The 21,633-nt window shown below is 36.6% G+C and overlaps 2 protein-coding genes across 8 annotated transcripts in view; both read left to right on the top strand.

Annotated features, from left to right (window-relative positions):
- Positions 1-1,526: 1,526 nt before the first annotated feature.
- On the top strand, positions 1,527-12,889 carry hmgn3 (high mobility group nucleosomal binding domain 3). 4 transcript variants are annotated; one of them, XM_028439790.1, is made up of 7 exons: positions 1,527-1,727; positions 4,359-4,409; positions 4,631-4,660; positions 6,983-7,033; positions 8,463-8,561; positions 8,729-8,828; positions 11,352-12,889. In XM_028439790.1, the coding sequence occupies exons 1-7, from the start codon at positions 1,713-1,715 to the stop codon at positions 11,357-11,359; spliced, it is 354 nt and encodes a 117-aa protein (XP_028295591.1). In that variant the 5' UTR covers positions 1,527-1,712; the 3' UTR covers positions 11,360-12,889. The 4 variants fall into 4 exon arrangements, with proteins under 4 accessions (XP_028295591.1, XP_028295590.1, XP_028295592.1 ...); XM_028439789.1 differs by having other exon boundaries at positions 4,628-4,660; XM_028439791.1 differs by lacking the exon at positions 4,631-4,660.
- Positions 12,890-19,259: 6,370 nt separating this feature from the next.
- The window catches only part of phip (PHIP subunit of CUL4-Ring ligase complex), a 40,601-nt gene continuing 38,227 nt past the window's right edge, over positions 19,260-21,633 (top strand). For 3 of the 4 annotated variants that reach the window (XM_028439374.1, XM_028439373.1, XM_028439376.1), the window contains exons 1-4: positions 19,260-19,435; positions 19,547-19,605; positions 19,692-19,721; positions 19,871-19,930. In XM_028439374.1, the coding sequence (XP_028295175.1) occupies positions 19,294-19,435; positions 19,547-19,605; positions 19,692-19,721; positions 19,871-19,930 (291 nt within the window). In that variant the 5' untranslated portion in view covers positions 19,260-19,293. The remainder of the gene's footprint in view (positions 19,436-19,546; positions 19,606-19,691; positions 19,722-19,870; positions 19,931-21,633) is intronic. The other variant, XM_028439375.1, reaches the window with a different exon arrangement.

Genomic DNA, 21,633 nt, shown 5'->3' with positions numbered 1-21,633 from the left:
TTTTGTTTTAAAGTTGGATGCCAACCTTTAGGAGTATAAGAGTGAGCCTCTATGTTGGTGATGTATTGAATAAAATCTACTGTGTCGGTAATGAGGCTGGCTTTTGGTTCAGCAAGGGACTGAGGATGGAAATTAGCTTTGGCTGCAATCCTGCATATTCACAGGTACATGTTTTCTTAGCATTTTCTTGTTTTTAATATGCATTGTCCCTTGAATAAATAGACAAATAATGTCAATGCCTTACAGACTGTTCATATCAGATATACTTGGAAGCACAAACTAGGGCACAATAATGTTGACACTTACCTTTACCCCCCCCCAACATGCGCAACTGACCCAGGGGCTACACATAGGGCTGTTGGACTGAATTGAACAAAATTACTCCAAAAATACATCAAAACTAGGTTTGTTTCACTTCAGATACGATACCAATATTGCCACCTTGAGTATTGCTCAATACCAATATTGATACGATATGATACAATATCAGCACAAATCATACATCCTTTTATTACTTATTTTGTAGTGTGGAATGTTAGAAAAAGGCTTGATCAAGTGATGTCACTCAAACAGAAAGCAATAGTCAGCAACAGTAGGTATGAGAAAAACTGACCCATTTATTATTAACCAATACATTTTAACCTTCAACATAATATCTACAGTATTCTACAATTGAATAAATATAATATATATCGGATGAAAATCGTTTTCTGGCTGATATCGGACCGATATCCGATATCAAAATTGGATTGGGACAACCCTAATAAAAATACTAAAGAAATTTTAAAATGAACAGACAAAAATCACAAAGTAACAACAAAAATTAAAAAAAAAAATCACTATAAAATAACCAGAAAAAAAAATACAAAATGAAAATAAAAAAATACACAAAGTAGGAACAGAAATAGACTAAACCATAATAAATGACACAAATAAGCAAAGAAACATGACGCAAACAACAAAAACAAAAAATGACTCTTTATTCTAATGCTGACATGAATGTTGATAATGTAGCCCTCAAGACAGACAATCAGATTGTGTGTGCATTTTGAACAGACAAGATGGATAGTTAAACATGTAAAAAAAAAAAAAAAAAATCTAAAGTACTGTGTTTTACTTCAAATACAAATAATTCAAGCCTTAATTTTCAAGTCTATCAGTATTAACTAATATGAGTCTTACATGTACAAAGTGCTTTTGTGTGACCTGTTTTATTTGTAAAATGAAGTGCATGACTTCTCTAGGTCTTTACAGCAGACATTGTGACATTGTGTCTGTTTTTTTTTTTTTTTTCTAGTTCTTTACATTGTAGAATTTTCACACCATTTCTTTCCCTTCCTACATTACCCAGAACCACTGACAACAAACCGCGTTTCCATTGGCTTATCCCTACTTTCTCTGGACCTGCGCACAATGAGCTTCTATCCAATCACGTGCGGACACTAAGAAATCCAAGCCAATGGTGACTGAGCTTACATTTGCATACAGGGTGGACTGGCCAATCAGGAGTCAGGGCAGGAGAGGATTTGGAGGTCTCTGTCCAATGATCGCGTGCGGTGCAGAGTTTTGGGGGAGTGCATATGATCAACATATTATCGAAGGTGCTTTAGATATTGATCTTGAATGTCGTGGTAGTTCAAACTCTCCACTGTTGACCCTTTTTTTTAGTTGCATTTGTCAAGCTTGAACAGCGCGTATTTCAGGCGTTAAAAATGCCGAAGAGGAAGGTGAGTGTCGTCCCATGCACACTTCTGTGTAGTTTTTGATGTGTGTGTCTTTTGCATATGAGGGGAAAACAGCGGTGCGCGACGTCGAAGCAGGTGAGGAGGAGATGCCAAAGTTTGAGGAGGCGTTTGGTGCCGCTCCTCTGGGCTTTTTACGCGCTGCTGTTCTCTCACAGAATTCTAAGAAATCCCGCAGTGCTTATGTTCATGGCCGTTCTTTCACTCGGTTTATTTACCACCACAGTAGTGCGCACTATGAGTGTATAAGCCGATGGATGGATGAGCGCGTAACGGGACGTGCGTTATCGCCTTTTTCTCTTGGGCGCTTTTTTACGCACATTCCAGGCGTTAATCTAAGAGAGAGGAGGGGGAAAAAACACAAGCTCCTCAGTGTATCGGCTATTTTTTGGCTCATCTGTGAGCAAAATGACGGTCCTGTCCATTCAACATGTAACGGATCCATCTGAGAAGATAAATAAATCAAATATAAAGGAATGAAGATTGAGCTTCACAGGCTGTCGGACACGTTTAAAGAGGCAGTGACTCAATGTAAACACAAAGTGCACGGAGCTAGCTCCTGTGTATTGCATCATCATCATCATCATCATCGCGCGCACACACGCACGCATATGAACCTGTCTTTTTTCCCCCTCTGTGATGTTTGCCATTGTTTGCGCAGAGGGACAGATAATGAATGGATGGGGCCTCGATCCTGTCCTGGGGCGGTGGTCGAACACATGCAAATGATGCGATGGGCAACCTGCAGGGCAACGTTATCTCTCTCCTATTTCTCCTGCTGTGCAACGTCCTTGCTCACCGAGGATGGACTGTGTGAATGTGAACATCACCTGAAGGACATCAGCATTTCTGATTTTTCTCTATCTTTTTTAGATTTATGTATGTATTTATTTAGTGCTAAAAACCTGCATCTGAACTGAAAACATCAATAATAATCATCTGAGATGTATTCTCGTCTTAAAATAAAAAGTGTAACCTTTAGAAATCCTTTTTTTATTTAATTTTTTAATTTTAAAAATAATTTCTAAAGCCATTTTACCAAAGCACTAATCTGTACAGCAGTGGTGTTCAATAGACAGCCCGTGGACCAAAGTCGGCCATTCCAAAGGTCTGCGAAAAAGTAAACATGTAATAAAACAGTTCATTTATGACAGATTTCTGGGAAAAGCTTACATTTGAGCCTTATTCAAAATGCAAATCTACACACAATATGTTTTATATTCTAGTTAAATTGTCACTTTTTTTTTTTTTTACATTTCTTTGTGGATTTTTAGAAGTTTTTTCAATCTGATTTTAAGTCAATGCTCAACTATTTAAAAGGATATAAATGTGTAGGTGTTAAAATTTCCATTATATTTTAAATGCTAAAAGGACATTTTAAGAAATAAAGACATTTTTATAATTAAAGAAAGTTTAAAAACTAGGCCCATCATTGTCTTTTACTAATGTGAATCGGGCTTTACACTGTGAAATAATGAGATTACATCCAAAGTGATGATCTTTTATAATGAAATATTCTCAACTAAATGAATGCATTATTTATTCAAGCAATAGCAACAAATAAAATATGGTAATAAAATTGCTATTATGAATGCTTTTACAGTTACAGTAGCCTTTAGTTATTTGCTCAGTGAAAGGTAGTCTTTCAGTCTGGGATTGCATGTTGTCTGAACATATGTACACTTTTTCAGGGTGTTTTGGTTTTTCACCAAAAATACAAAACACTCATCAATTAGTTTTATTCCTAAACTCAGATTTAGAAAGCTCAACTGGATAAACAGATTTAGAAGATGGATCAACCATCTATATTCAGAATCTAATGAAACAAATGTCATTTTTCTGATTTCTATGTATTGGAATTTGCATAAACACATTTATTTATGAACACCAGTAAAATAAAAAGTAATAGAAATAATCACAAAGAAGTGAAAGTTCATTACATCGTTCATTTTGATGGCAAATTTTGATTTAGATTTAGTTTTAGTCATACTCTTTGACTAAAATACAAGTCAAAATTTAGTCATCAGGACTATTTCAGTTATAATCCAGTTTTTTGTCCACTGAATGACATTAAGATTTTTTGTGGACTAAAATATGCACCATAGGAGTTTATGCATGTTTTTTTATCTATACATTTTAATGGTATTGTTATTAATAATGTAAATATACATACTTTATGTGATCAAAGCCTGAGAACACATAATGACAGAGTTCTGATTGGATTTCGTCCTATGTGATGAAATTATTTTATTACAATACTTTTTTTAATGAGTCATAGTCTCGTTATTGTCACTTAATCAAATTTAATTGACGACATTTTTTGTCAACAAAGTTGAAAAAAAAGAAAAAGTAGGAAAAATGAATGAAAATCAAATCAAATCACAGTCATAAATGTATTATTAGATTTGATTCCAAGCCAAACATCATATGAGGACTAATATTGATCCCTTTGGTAACTATTGTAAATGTGTGTTTGCGGATGGGTTTGATATTGACCTAATATTAGACTGTAATTTGGAGTCACATCCAAGTACAGTAAATAAAAGTAAAGCTAAATCTTTGCCAGAATAATGGACATAAACATCCGTTGTTGTTTTTTTTAATTTTATTTTCCAGTCCCCTGAAGGTCCTGAGGGAAATGAGACCCCCAAAGTCACAAAACAAGAGGTAAATGTCGCATGTTGCTGTTGTGCTGTGTGTGCGTATGTGTTGTGTGCGTGTGAAAAAGGTTTGATTGAGAGAATATTTGCACACGACAACAGTATAGACGTCATTGGGCCATTTGTAGCAACTAGATCAGCTGAAGATGAGCAGCATGCAGAGGTACAACTGATCTCTCCTCTGTCTGTCACTCTTTCTCTCTCATTGATCACGTCTTTCCCCAGCAGCCCACCAGAAGGTCAGAGAGATTGTCGGCGGTAAGTTTGGTTCTTTCCTTCTCCCTGTCTTCACAGCTCTCACTGCCCTCTCTTTCCTCTCGGTGAATATCAAGTGTCACGTTGCCAAACACACTGAGTAAAATCCTCTATGGATTTGGTGAAGCTAATCAGCATTTTACAATTGCCATAAACAGATTGGCTGTGGCTTGGCATGCATGTGTTTTCTCTGTTGTCTTTGTCTCGTTCTCTAATGGACTGTTGATGAGCGGGGCTACATGATGAATAAAAACATGTTTTCTGATCAAAGAAACAAAAAAAAAGTAAGATTTTAGAGGAACTTCAAAAAACAAACTGTAGAAACAAATATAATGATTTTTCTTTCATATTCTGTGCATGAATACCCACCAAACGGACACGTACGAATTCTCCTAGAACCAGCATCAATCACACTTGTAACCCTCCTATTGTCCTTGGGGTCAGTTTGACCCCATTCAATGTTTTTTCATTAAAAAAAATAATAGTTAACTTTTCTTTTTTTGGTTAATTAAGCATAAAGTTATCATGATGACAATTTGTCAATGTGCAGAACACATATTGCAGGCATCTGTGTTCCTCTGGAATCCGTGTATCATTCGTTCATTCGTTTTTCATTCATTGTAACAAAAACGTGAAAAACGAAAAAAAAAAACACTCATTAGTTTTGTCTTCAAAGCCAAAATGAAAAAACGGAAAACGCCTTGTTTTTCAAATTCAAGCTCGTTTGCTTTGGTACAGAAAACGAAAAATGGAAAACGTACACCTTTATTTGTTTTCTCCATTACCGATTTGCCAAAGTGCGTGACCCGGAAGTGAAGCGATATATCTTTAGCTCTGCAACACTTAGGAGTCTCTAAATCCTCCGAAATGTCCTCGAGGAGGTTCTGTGCCCAACACCAGCTAAAGCGAAAAGGACACGTTTCGGATGCACAGTTGGAAGCAGCGATCTTGTCATGCCGAACTGCCGTTAGCATAGCCGTTAGCGTCGGATGAGAGTACACTTCCGACGATGAATGGTAATGGTAATGGTAACCATGACAATTCCAGTTTGATGTCATCATGCAGCTCTGCCCAAACAGGCCATTTCTATCTGTCTTGTACTTTGCATGTGTTGGTTCATTTGCATGTAAGCCACACTTTAAATCAACAGTTTAAATTCTGAACCAGTGCAAAGTGTGTCTGTCTAATTGTGTCAGAGATAGACACACATTGCCTTTCATTAGTGTTTAAACGATAAAGTTGGCACTCAGAGATCAGAGCTTAAAATTGCCAAACTACCTTTTTTTTTTTTTATTACCAAAAGGATGTTCGGATTCAAGCTCCAGTGAAGCATTAAAACCTCATCAGTTATTTGTTTTAGTTTTATTTGACAAGCTAATAATATTTTCTGTGTTTGTTTTTCCGGGACGTGTTTTATTGGCAGCACGATAACATTTACCCAAGAAGCTCAAATGTCTCATTTTCATGAACTATGCATGTTTTTAGCCACTCCCTCTGGTCTCCAGCGTCCTTCTTTAATGTTAGTCAGATAAAAGGTTTACTAATATTGTGTAAAATCGATAAGGCCAAAACGTTTGGAAGAAAACGTGAACTATTTTCTGTACTGAGTGACTGGCTTCGTGTGACTGCAGCTGGGTAAATATTCAACAGCTGCTTCGTTATGTGTTTAAGAGCCAAACAACTGATAATAACGTGACAATGTTGTCATCTTGGAGCGGTTATATTTACAAGCAGCTGCTAACTGGCTTCTTCTGTTTTCAGTATTCTTGATTAGCCGAGCTATTTCTCTTTCCATTGTGGAGGATTTTTTTTTTTTCTCTAAGAGTATAATTATTAAAAAAAAAATGTTTTTATGCTTGAATATTGTAATTACGGGTATACTATTTTCTTGACTTATGCCATTCATTTGGACAATTTTTAGCTTCTGCCTATAAGATTAATGTACATGAAAAGAAATTACCCCTCAATTTTTATTTTTTTATTATAATCATTTCGTTTTGTATGCATGTCATTTCCTGTATTTAAATCACAGAAATATATTTGACTCAGACAATTTTCATAGTCAACGCCGAGTGATCAGATGTCAGATTAAATAGATTCCGATCTAGTATCACTAAGGACAGAAATATGTCATATTCTATAGGAAATATATAAGAAGCAACTGTGCTGCTTAGATTTGGTAACACATTTTAAACTAAACATAAAAACGTTTAAAGAAAGTAAATAGAAAAGAGAAATAAATGGTCCAAAAGAGAAATAAAGGCTATGTGCACTTCTCCTATACGTGTATGAATTCTAACTTTTTCTTTCTGGTGTAATTTGTAGAAACCTTCTCCACCCAAGCCAGAGGCTAAACCCAAGAAGGCTGTGGTCAAGGTAAGAGCGACTATGGTCATATGTTCATCGGAGCCAATAAGCACATCAACACAATGCACAATATTGAAAATATGTATTACATAAGGCTCATCGGAATATAAAACCTAATAAAAAAAAAGTGGAAGAAAAACCTCCTGTCCTATAGTGACAAGTCTGATGAACTACCGCCGGGCCCGCGGAACGTCTCCGCGCCGAATAGCACGTACCACGTTCCCGAGAATTCAGTGTAATGACTCGGTTCTACCGAGTATAACAAATGAAATTGTGAGACGTAAAATGGTAATTTACGTTGAACTGCCTTTGAAGCGATATATCACACGACTATGTTCCGATAAATTTAGAAATGACCGGAAAAGGGGGTGGGCCCCTGCCCTCCCCCCTTTCAAAACGGTCTCCGAGAGGCTCTTGACATCCGCTCATAGAATACAGTATCTATGTCAAATTACAACACGTTTCAACAATCATTAAGGGAGGAGGAGTCGTTTGAAAAATGGGGCCCCTTTGTGCCCTTGTGGCACATACGGAGTAATGGACCCCATTCATATATTGGCATGTGTCAATGATTTGGTATCACCAAGTGTTGCAATATTTGACTCACAAATAAATGAGAAAACGACTTTAATGGAAATTGCCTGAAAAAGGGAGGCCCTAATTGAATTGTGCGAGGCATAATCGTGATCTACGTTGAATTACCTTTGAAACAATATATCACACGACTATGTTCCCATAAATTTGGAAATTTCTGTAAATGGGGGGTGGGCCCCCGGGCCCCCTTTCAAAAAAAGGGCTCCAAGCGTCTCATCATATTCATTCATAGAATATTCATCCCAAACTGCATTCCGATCTAACGAGAACTAACGCAGGGGTAGTCACTTGAAGAATGGGGTCCCCTTGGCGCCCCAGTGACACGTACGGGGTAATGGGCCCCATTTGTATATTGGTATGTGCCAATATTTTGGTACCACCAACCTTCGTAACATTTGACTCGCAAATAAATGAGAAATTTACTTTTTTTTTTTCTTTCTTTTGGGGCCCCTTGGCGCCTCCCTGGGTCCCAAATCTGCCAAATTTCAGCCCGATCCGTTCTCTAATAACAGAGGAGTAGCGACTTTAACTAGTGTACACAAGAAGAAGAAGAAGAAGAAGAAAAACAAAGTGAGTGGCGTTCTGAGTCCGGTAACCCGGCCTAAAAATAGATACTTGAATTGTTTTTTCATTGATAAGTCAATAGGTTGTTATTTGCCTGTTTCATGTATGATACTTGCCTTTCTGTCATCAGCACTGATATGTAATCCATTGTTTTTGGCGTAGGGCAGTCAGTTCGTTTGAAATAAAAAATCTGACATTTTCTTTCAACTTTTCTACACATCCTCAGAAAACAATCCATACCTTGACTTTATATGCAGCGTATGTTCTTTTCCACGTGCAGAAGGTGGCAGATGATAAGGTGGTGAAGGTAAAGAAAAGTGTCACCAAAGGAAAGCGAGGTGATGGACCAGCCCAGAACGGAGACACCAAGACTAATGAGGTACATGCAAATGAAAGTAGGGGAAAATATTCACTTTGAAGAAGGAAAACATTCTGACCCTTACTTGATGTTTTTTGTTATAATGTCATCCCACATGTCTACATCAACATCTGTGTCTCAACAATACACTTCACATCCGATGCACACAAACGTGCACGCACACGCAGATCTATGTGTCTCGTCCGTCTGTCAGTGTGTCCTCCATCAGAAGCATGGGGCCCTCCTTGATGTCAGTGAAAGGGCAGAGCAAAACAGTCAGAGTTAAGGGTACGGCAGAGTGCATCTAACTTCTAACCATCTGTGTGTGTGTTTGGATACTAATACTAATAATTCCAACCTTTGCTCAGCGTGATTTGTGTGTTGATTGGTTATTTTTTCATGGTGAGAAGGACAAAGACGATGTCAAGCTAATACAAGATCTGCATGAGAACATAGGGATGAAGTGATTTATATAAAGCCAAAAGTATATTTTATCACTGCAATGATAATCCACATCTGAATCTGGATGTCTTATAAAGTAAATTAAGGATTTTACTATTTAATATGGTTTATTAAATCCATTGGTTATGAGTAGGGATGTCCCGATATAACTTTTTCATTTCTGATATGGTACCATATTGCAGCCTTGCGTATCGGCCGATACCGATATTGATTTGATACGATATCAGCATGAATCATACATACTTTTATTACTTTTTTTTTTTTTCTTTTAATAAAAAAATAATAATGACTTATTTTGTAGTGTGGAATGTTAGAAAAGGCTTAATCAGGTGATGTTACTCTAACAGAGAACAATAGGCAGCAACAGTAGGTATGAGAAAAACTGACCCATTTATTATTAACCAATTGGTTACATACATTTTAACCTTCAACATAATATCTACAGTATTCTACAATTGAATAAAATAAATAAAAATGAATTGCAAAAAAAAAATCGGAAATTTGAATTTGATTTGAGTTGTTTTCAGGCTGATATCGGACCGATATCGATATCGGATCGGGACACCCCTAGTTATTAGCATGCATGTATATATGTAAGTGAATTGTATGCATTTCCATAACAATTAGGGATTGGTACTATTTTTATTGTAATGAAGTTGATGATGTATATGGTATAGTTATATACTTTTTATTTGTGCAGTTCTAATGTGTGTTGTATATTAAATGTATTAATTCTGTATAGGATGTAACAATAATATTGCAATCAATCATAAGGTGTTGATAAGAGGGCTGGGACTTAACAATTGTATAATTCTTCCTACTTCTTCGAACTTATTCAATTCAATTCAACTTTATTTATATACTGTAGCGCAGAATACAACAACTCATCTCAAAGTACTTAACAATGTAAAAATCATAGTGAGAAAAAAAGAACCCAACAATCATCCACAACAACAAGCATTTAGCGACAGTGGGAAGAAAAAACTCCCTTATTTTGTTTTTATAACAGGATTAAATCTTTGTTTTTTACTTTTTTTTTTGTTTTTTGTTTGGAATTAAATGCCAAAGGTAATAAAAATAAATAACTAGTATTATTATTGGAACAGGGAGACGATCAGAAAGATCCTGGTCTGGAGGAACAACCCTGCTATTAGCTAGTATATGCTAGCTAACTGCTAGCATTAAGGCACTAAACGTGGCTATCATTGGTGGAAATATTTGGTAAAATCAGAAACTAATAGCAAAAGAACAAGAACTAAAGAGTATGAATTACCACAATAATAAATAAGCAGGTTACCTTAACAGTGTTTCCTGTCCCTGATCAAGTTATGCTAGGCTATCTCTATTGTCTGAGGATATACGCCTTCTATTTCTAGCATTACTCTCATCATATTTTAAAATAGTACTTTTCAGTATGAATACTTATCCAGTAAGTAAAAAACAATATTTGTTGCAAAATAAATTGTGTTTTGATTGTATAATTATAGGGCGGTTTGGTTTTAAAAATAGCTCGTGCAATCATAATTTGCACGAGCTATTTTTAATAGTTAGTGCAAATTATAAATTATCAACAATATTTGGAAAAATCTTCCTGCCACCAATCCAGCTCTAATGACCTGTGAGATGAATCCTGTATGTCAGAGGTTTGCAAACTTTTTTGGGTCGTGACCCCATTTTGATTCCAGCAATGTCCGGCGACCCCAAAGAATTATATTTTTAATTTGTTTTTGATCATGTTTATTAATTAAAGAGATTTGATGTATTGTGTGTGTGATGTGTATTTGTAATTTTATTTTATTTTTTTACCAATTACTAGACATTTCAGGGACCCCATTTTAATACTACTACTACTACTACTACTTTTGCTCCCTCAATTTACATCATAAAAATTACACAATGATGATAACAAATGCGAGTCTGAATTTAAAAAAAAAAAAAAAGGAACATTTATTGAAATTAACAAAGGTGAGGTAGAACGACAACAAATAAAAAATGTTTAACAAATATTCAAAACAGGTGATGTCGAACAAGAACGAGTAAAACGTATTTAACAAATATTCAAAACAGGTGATATAGAACAAGAACAAGTAAAAAACACGCAGCAGCCCGCATCGGCCGATGCCGATACACGTAAAAAACGCAAAAATCGGCCAATAATATCGGCCGCCCGATGTATCGGTTCATCACTAGTCCTGACCCTTAAGGTTGAAAAACCCTGCTGTAGGTCATATCTCCCTAATGTGGTTGGTTTCTTGCACCTCCAGCTGGAATCGTACCAGATTGGATCTTGAAAGCATCTGTTTCTTCTTTCACCAGCTCGTTCCTTCCTTCCTCTCTTCTTCCCTGTAGGTAACTGAAGCTGCGGAGGAGGCGGTTGAAGAGAAGGCGTGAAGCGTCGGCAGTGCTCGCCAACTCCTTTTCCCCTGACTCGATGGCAGCGAAGCGTCTTTTTTTTACCGATGATTTTTGTACCATGCAGACTTCTCTTTAGACTTGTGATAGTAGAGATCGACAACCAGCAGCTACATCTACCTGCTCACTCCTCTCATGTCTCTCTTTGCTTTATATTCTGCAATCTGTGCTCTCTCTATTGCTTGACAGTTATTTTTTTTTAAACAACATGAGTTTTTGTTAAATGGCAGCTGCATTTTTCTTCGTGCAAAATTCTTAATTTTTGCATGAGGGCCACAAACTTTACCGCTGTAGATTTTCATGGAGCCCTGTTTTAAAACCTGTTGATAATTGCTTGGTGTTTAGCTGCATTGTAGCAGACAGTTTGCTGTAGTTTTTTTCCTCCTAAAGGTTAAGGTGATACTTTGTCCAATAGTTTTGATAGGACAACAAGAAACTAGTTCTACGGTTACCTATAGCAGGGGTTCTCAACATTGGGGTCGGGACCCCATTTGGGGTATTTTTTTTATTTTTTTACAATTTGAGCCCATTTTTGCTTATTTTTACCCTTTTTCTGAAACCACACCAAGTTTTTCTTATTTGAACCTATTTTCATCACTTTTTGCTACATTACTCCCATTCCTGCCACTTCTCCATCAAATTGAAATGCCTTTTCTGTACAATATTTCCCACTTTTAAGATATTTTCGGCACTTTTAAACCCTTTCCACCTCTTTTTTCACCTAATGTCACATATGTTGACCCATTCTTGTCACTTTTAACCTCTTTTCACCCTATGTTATGCTTCTTTTTGCCAATTTATACACCTTCAGGATTTGTCATGCCCCTTATTTGCCATTTTAAAGTAATCGTTCCTACTTTTTTCTGCCACTTTTAAGCCAATGTTTACACTTTGAACCCCTTTTTACCACTTTTTCTGTCCTTTTTTGGCTCTAATTTGCAACTTTTAACCAATTTCTTTTCCACCATTTTTCGTCACTTTTAACCATCCATCCATCCATCCATTTTCAGACCCGCTTTTTCCCGTCTTTTCAGGGTCGCGGGGGTCCGTCGGTGCCTATAACCCATTTCATTTCAGATTAAAACAAAGATTTACATCTTTAAGATGACTATAGGCCCAAATAATAATAAACTCCCTGGATAACAGTGAATGTTATTTTATTTTGGGGGTCGCGAGCTGATAAAGTTGAGAACCACTGACCTATAGGACATCTGCAGCTTTTTTAAACTTCTTAGTTTTAGAGTCACCATCTTTGTGTTTCCTGGGACTCCTTTGGTGTATGTTGGAGTGCGTGTTTTACTTCCTCTTTCACTTTTCCCATTGAGCAGCTTGTCCTACATTATAGAGTGACATAGCAATAACAGGTGGTGCTTCAGTTCAAAACAGCCCAATTAACATTGGACCCTTGTGGCTTATTTTAAATTGAATTCTGTTTAGGTAATATTTTGAAATAAAAAAAATTGATGTTGCATGTTGTTCAGTCTATTTACTACACCTTTCCATTTTTCACCTCTTAGCGTAATGCATCTGTGCTCATGCACCAATGTACCCACGTCCTCTGTCCTTTGTGGAGGATCACACAAAACCACTGCCGTGTGCACATCTTTGTGTGAATGTGAGTGTGTTAGGTGGCCCAGGGGCACAGGGGTGTGTGTTAAATGCAACTGCTGTGTCAGGAAATGAAAGGTCAGCATTTGTCAGTGTTAGGACCTGGTCAGAGCTGTCACTTACAGTTGCTTGTCACGTCTTTTAGACTGGAATTGCAGCTTTTTCTTTTCCTACAAAGCTATTAACATTAAAGGGGACTGTGTGAAACCGCAGCATGAGACAAATACATATTGTGGAGGATCATTTGAAGGAATTCTGATGAAACGACTGTATTAATACAGCCAGAAATAAGGTGTAGCTTTATGACAGTAAAAAAAAAAAAGTGCTACATTTTGCAGTATTGTGAGCTGATTCTGCTTCAATACACTTCATATTCTTTTTCTGCTATTCTGGATTGATCCAAAAATCTCCCAGTGTAGTATTTGACAGTGAGATAGTAAGTTTTTAGTTTTTTAATGAAGTTATTTCAGTGTTAGTATTAATCAAATGTGTAGAAACAGCTGACTTGGTCCGTCAAGAAATTAGTGGACTTAATATGGTATAAATACCTGTGCTTTATAAGTTATGTATATACAATTGCTAACCCATATTTAACATCATGTCCATCATTTAACGTCATGTCCTGCCTTTTCACACCAACTTGGCCCAATGTCAGGTTTGTTTCCAGTCCAGTTAAATTGTAAGTTCTGTATAAAAACAAGCATGAAAAATGAAAAAAATAAATAAATAACAGAATTATTAAATTACAGGTACAAGACATTTCAAGAATGACTGCCAAACGGACTTAAATAATAATTGATGACGTACTTGTAACTGCAAAATGTAATTGACCCCACTGACAGAGTTGGGGTTATCAGGGCCTGATAAGGGGATGTTGGTCTTAAGTTACGAAAACCAGTGAAATGAAACGACGGCCAAATGATGAGAGTCTAGGTTTGATGTGATGTGCTTTCTCAAAGAAAAGTTTTAGTTTTCTATTTTCCTAAAAACAATTTTAATCCAGATTAGATTAAGATTTTTAAATCATTTTTTTTCTTTCTTCTTTTTGTCACTATTCAATTGCTTGTATTTAGGAATCTCCCAGTTTTGTCAAGGGAAAAAGGACTGGTAGAACCACAACTAAAACTATTAGTATTGTAAAATCTGCACAAATAAAGACTGAAATATTTTTCTTTAGGGGTTACATAAAACCTAATATGGTTCTAAAGGCAGAACCGACAAGTAAAATGAAAATATTACCATACAATTAAAATTACCCCTCCTTTTGATATAGTGCTATACATCTGAGAGCTAATCATTAGCCTTGCTCAACATTGAGCATGAAATCAAAATTAGAAATATATTTCTTCTTTGCACTCAAAAAACTTTGTTATTACTGTACTAAAATTGCATTTCACATTTTATGTTATTTCTATGAGTTTTGAAGAAGAATAGTCAATTTTTTTTCATGTTTCAGCTTACACATCCCTTCGAGCCAATACCTTTTGGTAAGAAGGGAATCACTTGTTGGCAATCGTGTCAACTATCACTGCAGCCCTCCACCAGTCGGGGCTTTATGGCAGAGTGGCCCGACGGAAGCCTTTACTCAGTGCAAAACATATGAAAGCCTGCATAGAGTTTGCCAAAAAACACATGAAGGACTCCCAGACTATGAGAAATAAGATTATCTGCATCAATTCTAAGTGGTATGTGTGGAGAAAACCAGGCACTGCTCATCACCGGCCCAATACAATCCCAACGGTGAAACATGGTGGCGGCAGCATCATGCTACGGGGGTGTTTTTCAGCTGCAGGGACAGGACGACTGGTTGCAATTGAAGGAAAGATGAATGCGGCCAAGTACAGAGATATCCTGGAAGAAATAACGTGTCGCCCTATAGTTGGTGACATATGCTAATCAACAGATGCCCAATCGTTACCGATGATTTGTTCATTATCAAACCGATTTCTTGCTCTCATCAGGTTTCATTGAGGTGAAGTTTTTACACGAGATAAAATATTATTGTCAATGAAAGACATGTTGGTTTTGGATGTAAACACATTGTTTTGATCAAATATATATGAATATCTCACATAGCACATGACAATATGAGTATCTGATAACTGAAGAGGAAAACCTATTGAAGTAGTGTCAGAGCAACATGTGTTTGACAGAAGGGGATGAGCTGTTATTCTCTCTGACCTTTGACCCCTCAATGCTTTCTGCTAACACAGAATGAGGTTGCCTCCTTGTGGTTGTCTCAGCCAGCACAAGTAGACACACAACACCTAAAAAAATTGCTCAAATTTGTAGTAAACTCTCTTAATTCATTCAAAATTATTTCTTAAATATTGTTTGCATAGATGACATGTGGCATTAGTCATTTGCTGTTTTTTTAAATATGGATGGTTGGATTCATGGACGGATGGATAGAATAGATATATGTATTTATAGGTTGTCTCTCACTGAAATTGAGTTTTGCATGGTTTCCAGTTAATGACATATTCTAACACAACAGAAAACTTTTAAACTAGTCAAAAAATAGTCTGCATATAAGTAGTTACATTTATTTCAATAATAGTTAGTTGAAACAGCTGACTAAAAAATGTCAATAGTCATTAAAATTTAAATAAATGCTGAATTAGCAGACAATAAATGCCATGTAAGACATTTAAATGAGCATCTGCGTAGATTGTGGTTCTGTTCTACATGCTATAGTTTTTAACGCAATTTTAAGCTTATCTACCATTTAGTTTTATAGGAACTATTGTTTGTTAGAACAAGTGTTTTCAATTTTATTCAACACTGCCCAATGACTTCCACAGATATTTTTTTATATTTTTTTTACCTGTATGTCTAATAATAATGCGCTTATATTCTTTAGCAGTGAAACAAGCCTTTTTTGGGTCATGACTCCATTTGATGTCACAAATTTCTGGCGACCCCAGAGACTGTTTTTAAATTCTAGAATTAATGTCAATTTCAGGCGACCCCGAGGTTGAAAAGCTCTGTGATAAAGTTTTGTGTATTTTTACATTTTGTGGCAAAAAATCCGTTCCACAAGAAAGTTCGTCCCATTCCTTTTGTATAAAATGGACAAAGTCAGAAAGCAGGGCCAGAAGGAAGAGGTGAAAGATACCCAGCATCAGTCAGAGAGGACACGCAATTTGATTTAGTTATTTTATGGAATTTTAAAAACTGGCATATAGCACCCTGTAGCTGGCCACCTTTGATGAGGGTGCCTAGTGTTTAAAAAAGGTCCGAAACACCCCTTGATTCAAAGGAACTCTACTGATGATGGGTCCAAAAATGTACATCCTTCCCATATCTGAGACACAGCTCCCATACCACTCTCAAATGGTAAACATCATGTTACCACCATTTTTTGGCACAAAGGACAATTTAACATCACACCTCGTGTTTAATGATTCTGTGTTTTGCTGTCTGTCATTATTTTTGCAAATGTTCCAGTAATAACCATAAGGTATGGCAGAAGTCTCCATTTCTACAAAGGAAAATAACAATTGCTTGTGATATCAGATTTCTATTCTGTCCTGTTTTACTCTCTCTGTGGTTTCATTATTTGGTAATGCTTAACTTGATGTTTTATACATAAAAGCTGACATTACACTGTCATTATTATGACATGACACCTGTCATTAGCATGAATAAAGTGTGATGAAGACTGTCATTAAGTGTTGTTACCCTAACGCTAATCCTAACCCCACTAGATCCTTCCACCTAACCCAAAAAATGTCAACATAGCTCCAAAGGTGTCATCATTTCGCGAACAACACTAAATGACAGCTTAATGGCAGACTTTATGACATCTAATTCATACTAATGACAGATAATGACAGCGTAATGTCAGCCTCATGTATAAAACTTCAAGTAAAGTGTTACACATTGTGTTCTTGCATCCCCAATAGGCCAAGGATGATGGTCTTCTCTTCAGAGAGATTTTTTCGGTTTTTTTTTTTTTTAAAAAAAGGGTTTTCCACTTAATAGTTTGTCAGTGATTGCTCATATAAATGTTTTTTGTTTTTTTTTAATTTATAGGGCTGGGCGATTTTGCCTACAAAAAAAAATCTCCAATTTTTTGAAGAAAAATTTGAGTTTCGATTCTATTTTTTTTTTTTTCCAATGCACTTAAAAATCACTGCAGACATCAGATATATTGTCAAAAGTGCAACTTTATTGCTGTGATTGTCCTCAAAAGTTAAAATGCATAGAACAATCCCAAAATAAAAAGTAAATGAGGCTCTGTCATTCAACAATTTCAAGCTTCAACCCAGGTTTAAGCAAAAGTACAACAGCAACAGTCACAGTCTCTGAAGTTTTCTGATTAAGAAACGTATAACATTACAAATAAAAAAAAAAAAAAACTCTTCCCTTAGCATCTCAGCATAGTGCGAGAAAAAAAAAAATTAGACATGCCTGTAGCACACATATAGCATATATTCAGAGTAAACAAATGTAAACAAAGAGGGGGCTGGCTCACATTGCGCTACGGTAAACCACAAGGACGTAACGCGAAAAAGTCCGAAAAAACTGTGGTGGAAATAAATAAATACAAAAATAAACTAAAATTTGCAAAATAAAAATAGTTTTTATCAACAAATTCGATAAATCGATTTTTTTGCCCAGCCCTATTTAAATATAGACAAAACCTTTAAAAACAGTGCTGTCTTCAGTGAAATGTTTTGGATTATAGCTGATGCTCTATAACGGTGATTCCCAAACGGTGCACGTGAGGCAAGTCCGGGTGCGCAGTAGAATTTGGTGTCAACCATACATTTATTGCAATATACAACTACACGTTTTTTTTTTTTTTTTTACTACTTTGTATGCACTCATTTCATAGTACAGAGGCAAACTTTACCTATTTTTTTTTTAATTATTATTATTTCGTTAATACATATTTCACGAGAAATTCAGTTGTCTTTGTCACATTTTATTTGGTATTAGTAAATAAGTATGCACATGTACAGATATTGTACATGATATGAGTGAAAACACGTATTATAAAGGTTGGTTTGCACTATAGTAGTGCCTTCAGATTTGTACTTGTCCTTGGGCACAAAAAGTTTAGGAAGCACTGTTCTATAAGACCTTTTATTAAAATAATAATAATAATAAAATAAAAAGGTAATGGCTTAATTCTATATAGTCTTAAGATCGTATATATATATATATATTCTTTATATGCTTGGTGTGCAAATAAATACACACAATATTTTTGGAGAATAGACTGATTTAGAATTACAAGGAAAGAGAAGTTAAAAAAAATGATAATAAAAAAAAAAACACTATGGATGTACTTGTGTTTTGTAATAGTAATAGACAGACAACAAATAATGATAATAACAATTGTGTGAAATTGAGTTGAGTGTAATAATGCTACAACACCTATGCCATTATTATTATTATGTTGTTTTTATTATTACAAGTCAGCACCTAAACGTGTCGCCATGGATGCACACAGCTGTGTGTTAGAGAGATGTCTAGTGCTGTCATGTCTGTGCAGCCTCGTCCTCCTCCACGGTTTATCTTACATCCTAACAGCCATTAAATGTGTGTAACTCACGGGCTTTTCATTCATTAAACCGCATCCCCAAACCCTTCCCCCATTTTACTGCCAGGCGGTCTTTGGTAGAGAAATGGACGACTTCCCTTCGCAAACGGCTCCTGGGGAGTGGGTGTGAGACATTTGACAGACATCTTGTTACACTATTACGTGAGCGTTAACGGAGGTGAAACCGGCAGCGGTTCGTTATTCTAATTGCAAAAAAAAAAAAAAAATTCATAACAATAATCCTTATCGAACACAGGAGCCATATGTATTATATCCGTCGCTACAGATACAAAAAAACGACACCATTAGTGTCATAGTAAAATGTAAAACACTCAGTTGCATAGCATAATTATTAAGGTATGAGAAATGTCGTTAAGGTGTTAAAATAATAGTTATTCTGCAGCAGAATCCGCTCTTGTAGCAGGCTGCCATTTCTACCCCCTCAGTAAGTGTAGGGTATACTCACTTGTATCCCTGCGCAAAAGGGTTTGCGCTTTTTTCCTATGAGGGGGAGGGGACACAAGAAACCCCCTATTAAAGTTCTAAAGTAAACCTTCTTAATTTTAAATCGACGACTAATAACCCAAATGTGTATTTATTGTTCGGTATATGTCGTGAAAAATGAGCCTTATTCTCTTTAAACCGCGTGGCGCGCACTATTTGTCGACAGGCGGAGGGGGAGAGTGAGCAGCCGGGACTCGTTGCTAGCGCTGGTGAATGGAGGCAGCCTCTTCCTGGTGGATAAACAGTGACAGCTACAGGGCAGCCACCCAGACCCAGCACACAGGCTGTGGCGCTGGCCAGGCAAACAACACCAAAATGGCTTCAGACAGTACGCACATCGCGCAGCTGACTTCTGGTGAGTAAAAATAAAAGGCACCAGTGGTGTTTTAATCTATCCCCAGCTTCCTCTGTTGCCTTCCTCGTCTAACGCAGTCCCTGTCCTCTTCTCAACCTCCAACCATACCAGAACTGTACTTCCTAATAGCCCGGTTTCTACAGGCTGGACCGTGTCAAGAAGCAGCCGAGGTTGGTTTTTATAGATTCTGGGATATTTTTACAACACGCCTGTGTTTGTTATGAGGTGTAATTTCGTGTTTTGTTGCCGTTTTCAGACGCTGATAAGGGAGGTGGATGAGAAGCAGGTAAGCAGTCAGCAATGGGGCAGAGTCGTAGTCCATGCACTGTGTCACTGTGCTTTATTTTTCATTTTATTTTGAAAAATAGTGCAAAAACCACACCACATGGTGAATTTAAATCACCAAAAGCCTATTTTTTTGTGTTTCCATCCCAGCTGCTACCCAAAAGACAGGACTGGACTGGGGAGGAGCACCCCGGGACGTATGAAAACCTGGTAAGGCTGCTGTATATAACGTAGGGGAAAAGTTTTTAGAGAGCAAAATAGAAATTGAATTTCCCGCAATTTTTAAATCAGGTGGCGAAGTGAGAAAACGGCTTCAGCTGCAGATTGTGTGTGTTGGGGTTTTTTTTTTTTTTCTTTTTTTTTTTTTTTTTTTTTAGGACTGATTTTAACACCTCGAGGGTCTCAACCCCTGTGTGTGTGCGTGCGCTGTGCATGTGCGGAAAAGGTCGCAATAGTTGTAGTAAAAGTGGCGTGTGTGTGAATTGTTGATACGTCATGAGTGTGTTGTGGTGTAGGAGCGCCAGGATCCGGAGGAGGGACTCCATGCGCCACAAGACAGGGAGAGACTCAGCTATGGAGGCGCTTTTTTGTGCTTTTTTTAATGCGTGTGTGTGCGTATGGCTTGTAAACACTTGTAAAGAGTTTGACAGAAATGAAACGCATTTATTAAAGAATATTAATAGCGTTTACAGTGAAGTTGGGTGAGCAAAGGAGCAGATCTACTGTTGGAGGCTCAGGCTCGTGTTTTGGAGATGATGAGAGGTAAAGTTGTGCTGATGTATTTATTATTATTACTATTATTATTATTATCATCGTGGTGTTAAAGGGAATAGGAAATTGTCGCGTAAACAAACAAGGGCTCGCCTGAATGCGTTTTTTTAACCAATGGGGGGGCGTAGAGTGAATTCATCTCATCATCGCTTTTTACTCTATTATCAGCCTGTTTAAAACCTACAATCTGATTTTTTTTTTTCTATTTGTGATCGTTGTTATTTATTAATAACAGTCTTCATTTAGACTTTTATGGCATTTTTTTCCCCTTCTTTTTTCTTAAAAGAAATGTGCATAATAGCCATTTTTCGTCATCATTCCCCGACCCCTCTTGTACATGATTCTAAAAGCGTGATCGCAGTGAAGTGTGGCTCGGACTGAATGTGAATTTACACTTTTAAGGATTTATTGACAGCCTCCTCCTCCTCCTCCTCCTCCTCCTCCTCCTCCCCCTCCTGCCTCTGCCTCATCTCATCTCTCTCTGCTCGGATCGCTGGGCTCTCCCTCCCTTTCCCAGCACCCCCTCCTGTCTTTTGTGCATAAATTCACCGTATTAAAACACTGCAGAGGGGTTTTAATTATTAGATCAAATAGCAACGGGGAGTCTTGTGGCAGGATTGAAGGGCCTTCTCTGCGTTGGTATCTGGAGATGGTTCTGTAACTGCGCGAAGAAAGCGATCAATGATGTAGTAAAATTCAACATTATTTGAATCACTTAATAAGGGGGGGGGGGGTAATTAAATTAGCTTAATAAAAACTCATAATATGGGACACAATTGGCTGTTTTTCAAACCTGTAGTCTGTCTTTTAAAATGATGACTAGTGTATCCCACTTAATCTAAATCTGTCGTTGATTATATTTAAATGTAGCTAATTCCTATTATTAGCGAGAATTCCAAACACAGTACATTATATTGTCACTTTTTGGACACTAAAAATGATGTTAGGGTTAAGCGCCTTGCTCAAGGGCACACAGGGGTATTGCTTATTATTCTTCTTATTACTACTAATAATATACTAATAATTAATTATATAATTAATAATTGATACTAATTATTATTACTACTAAAGACTCAATCTTAAAAAAAAATCATACAGAACTTCTTAAAATGGTACATTGCTATTGATGATGATAATAAAAA

The sequence above is a fragment of the Gouania willdenowi genome, chromosome 24, assembly GCF_900634775.1.
Source record: "Gouania willdenowi chromosome 24, fGouWil2.1, whole genome shotgun sequence".
Lineage (NCBI taxonomy): Eukaryota > Metazoa > Chordata > Actinopteri > Blenniiformes > Gobiesocidae > Gouania > Gouania willdenowi.
Note: the sequence above shows the minus strand (reverse complement) of the source record. Positions and strands in the feature narration are given on the sequence as shown.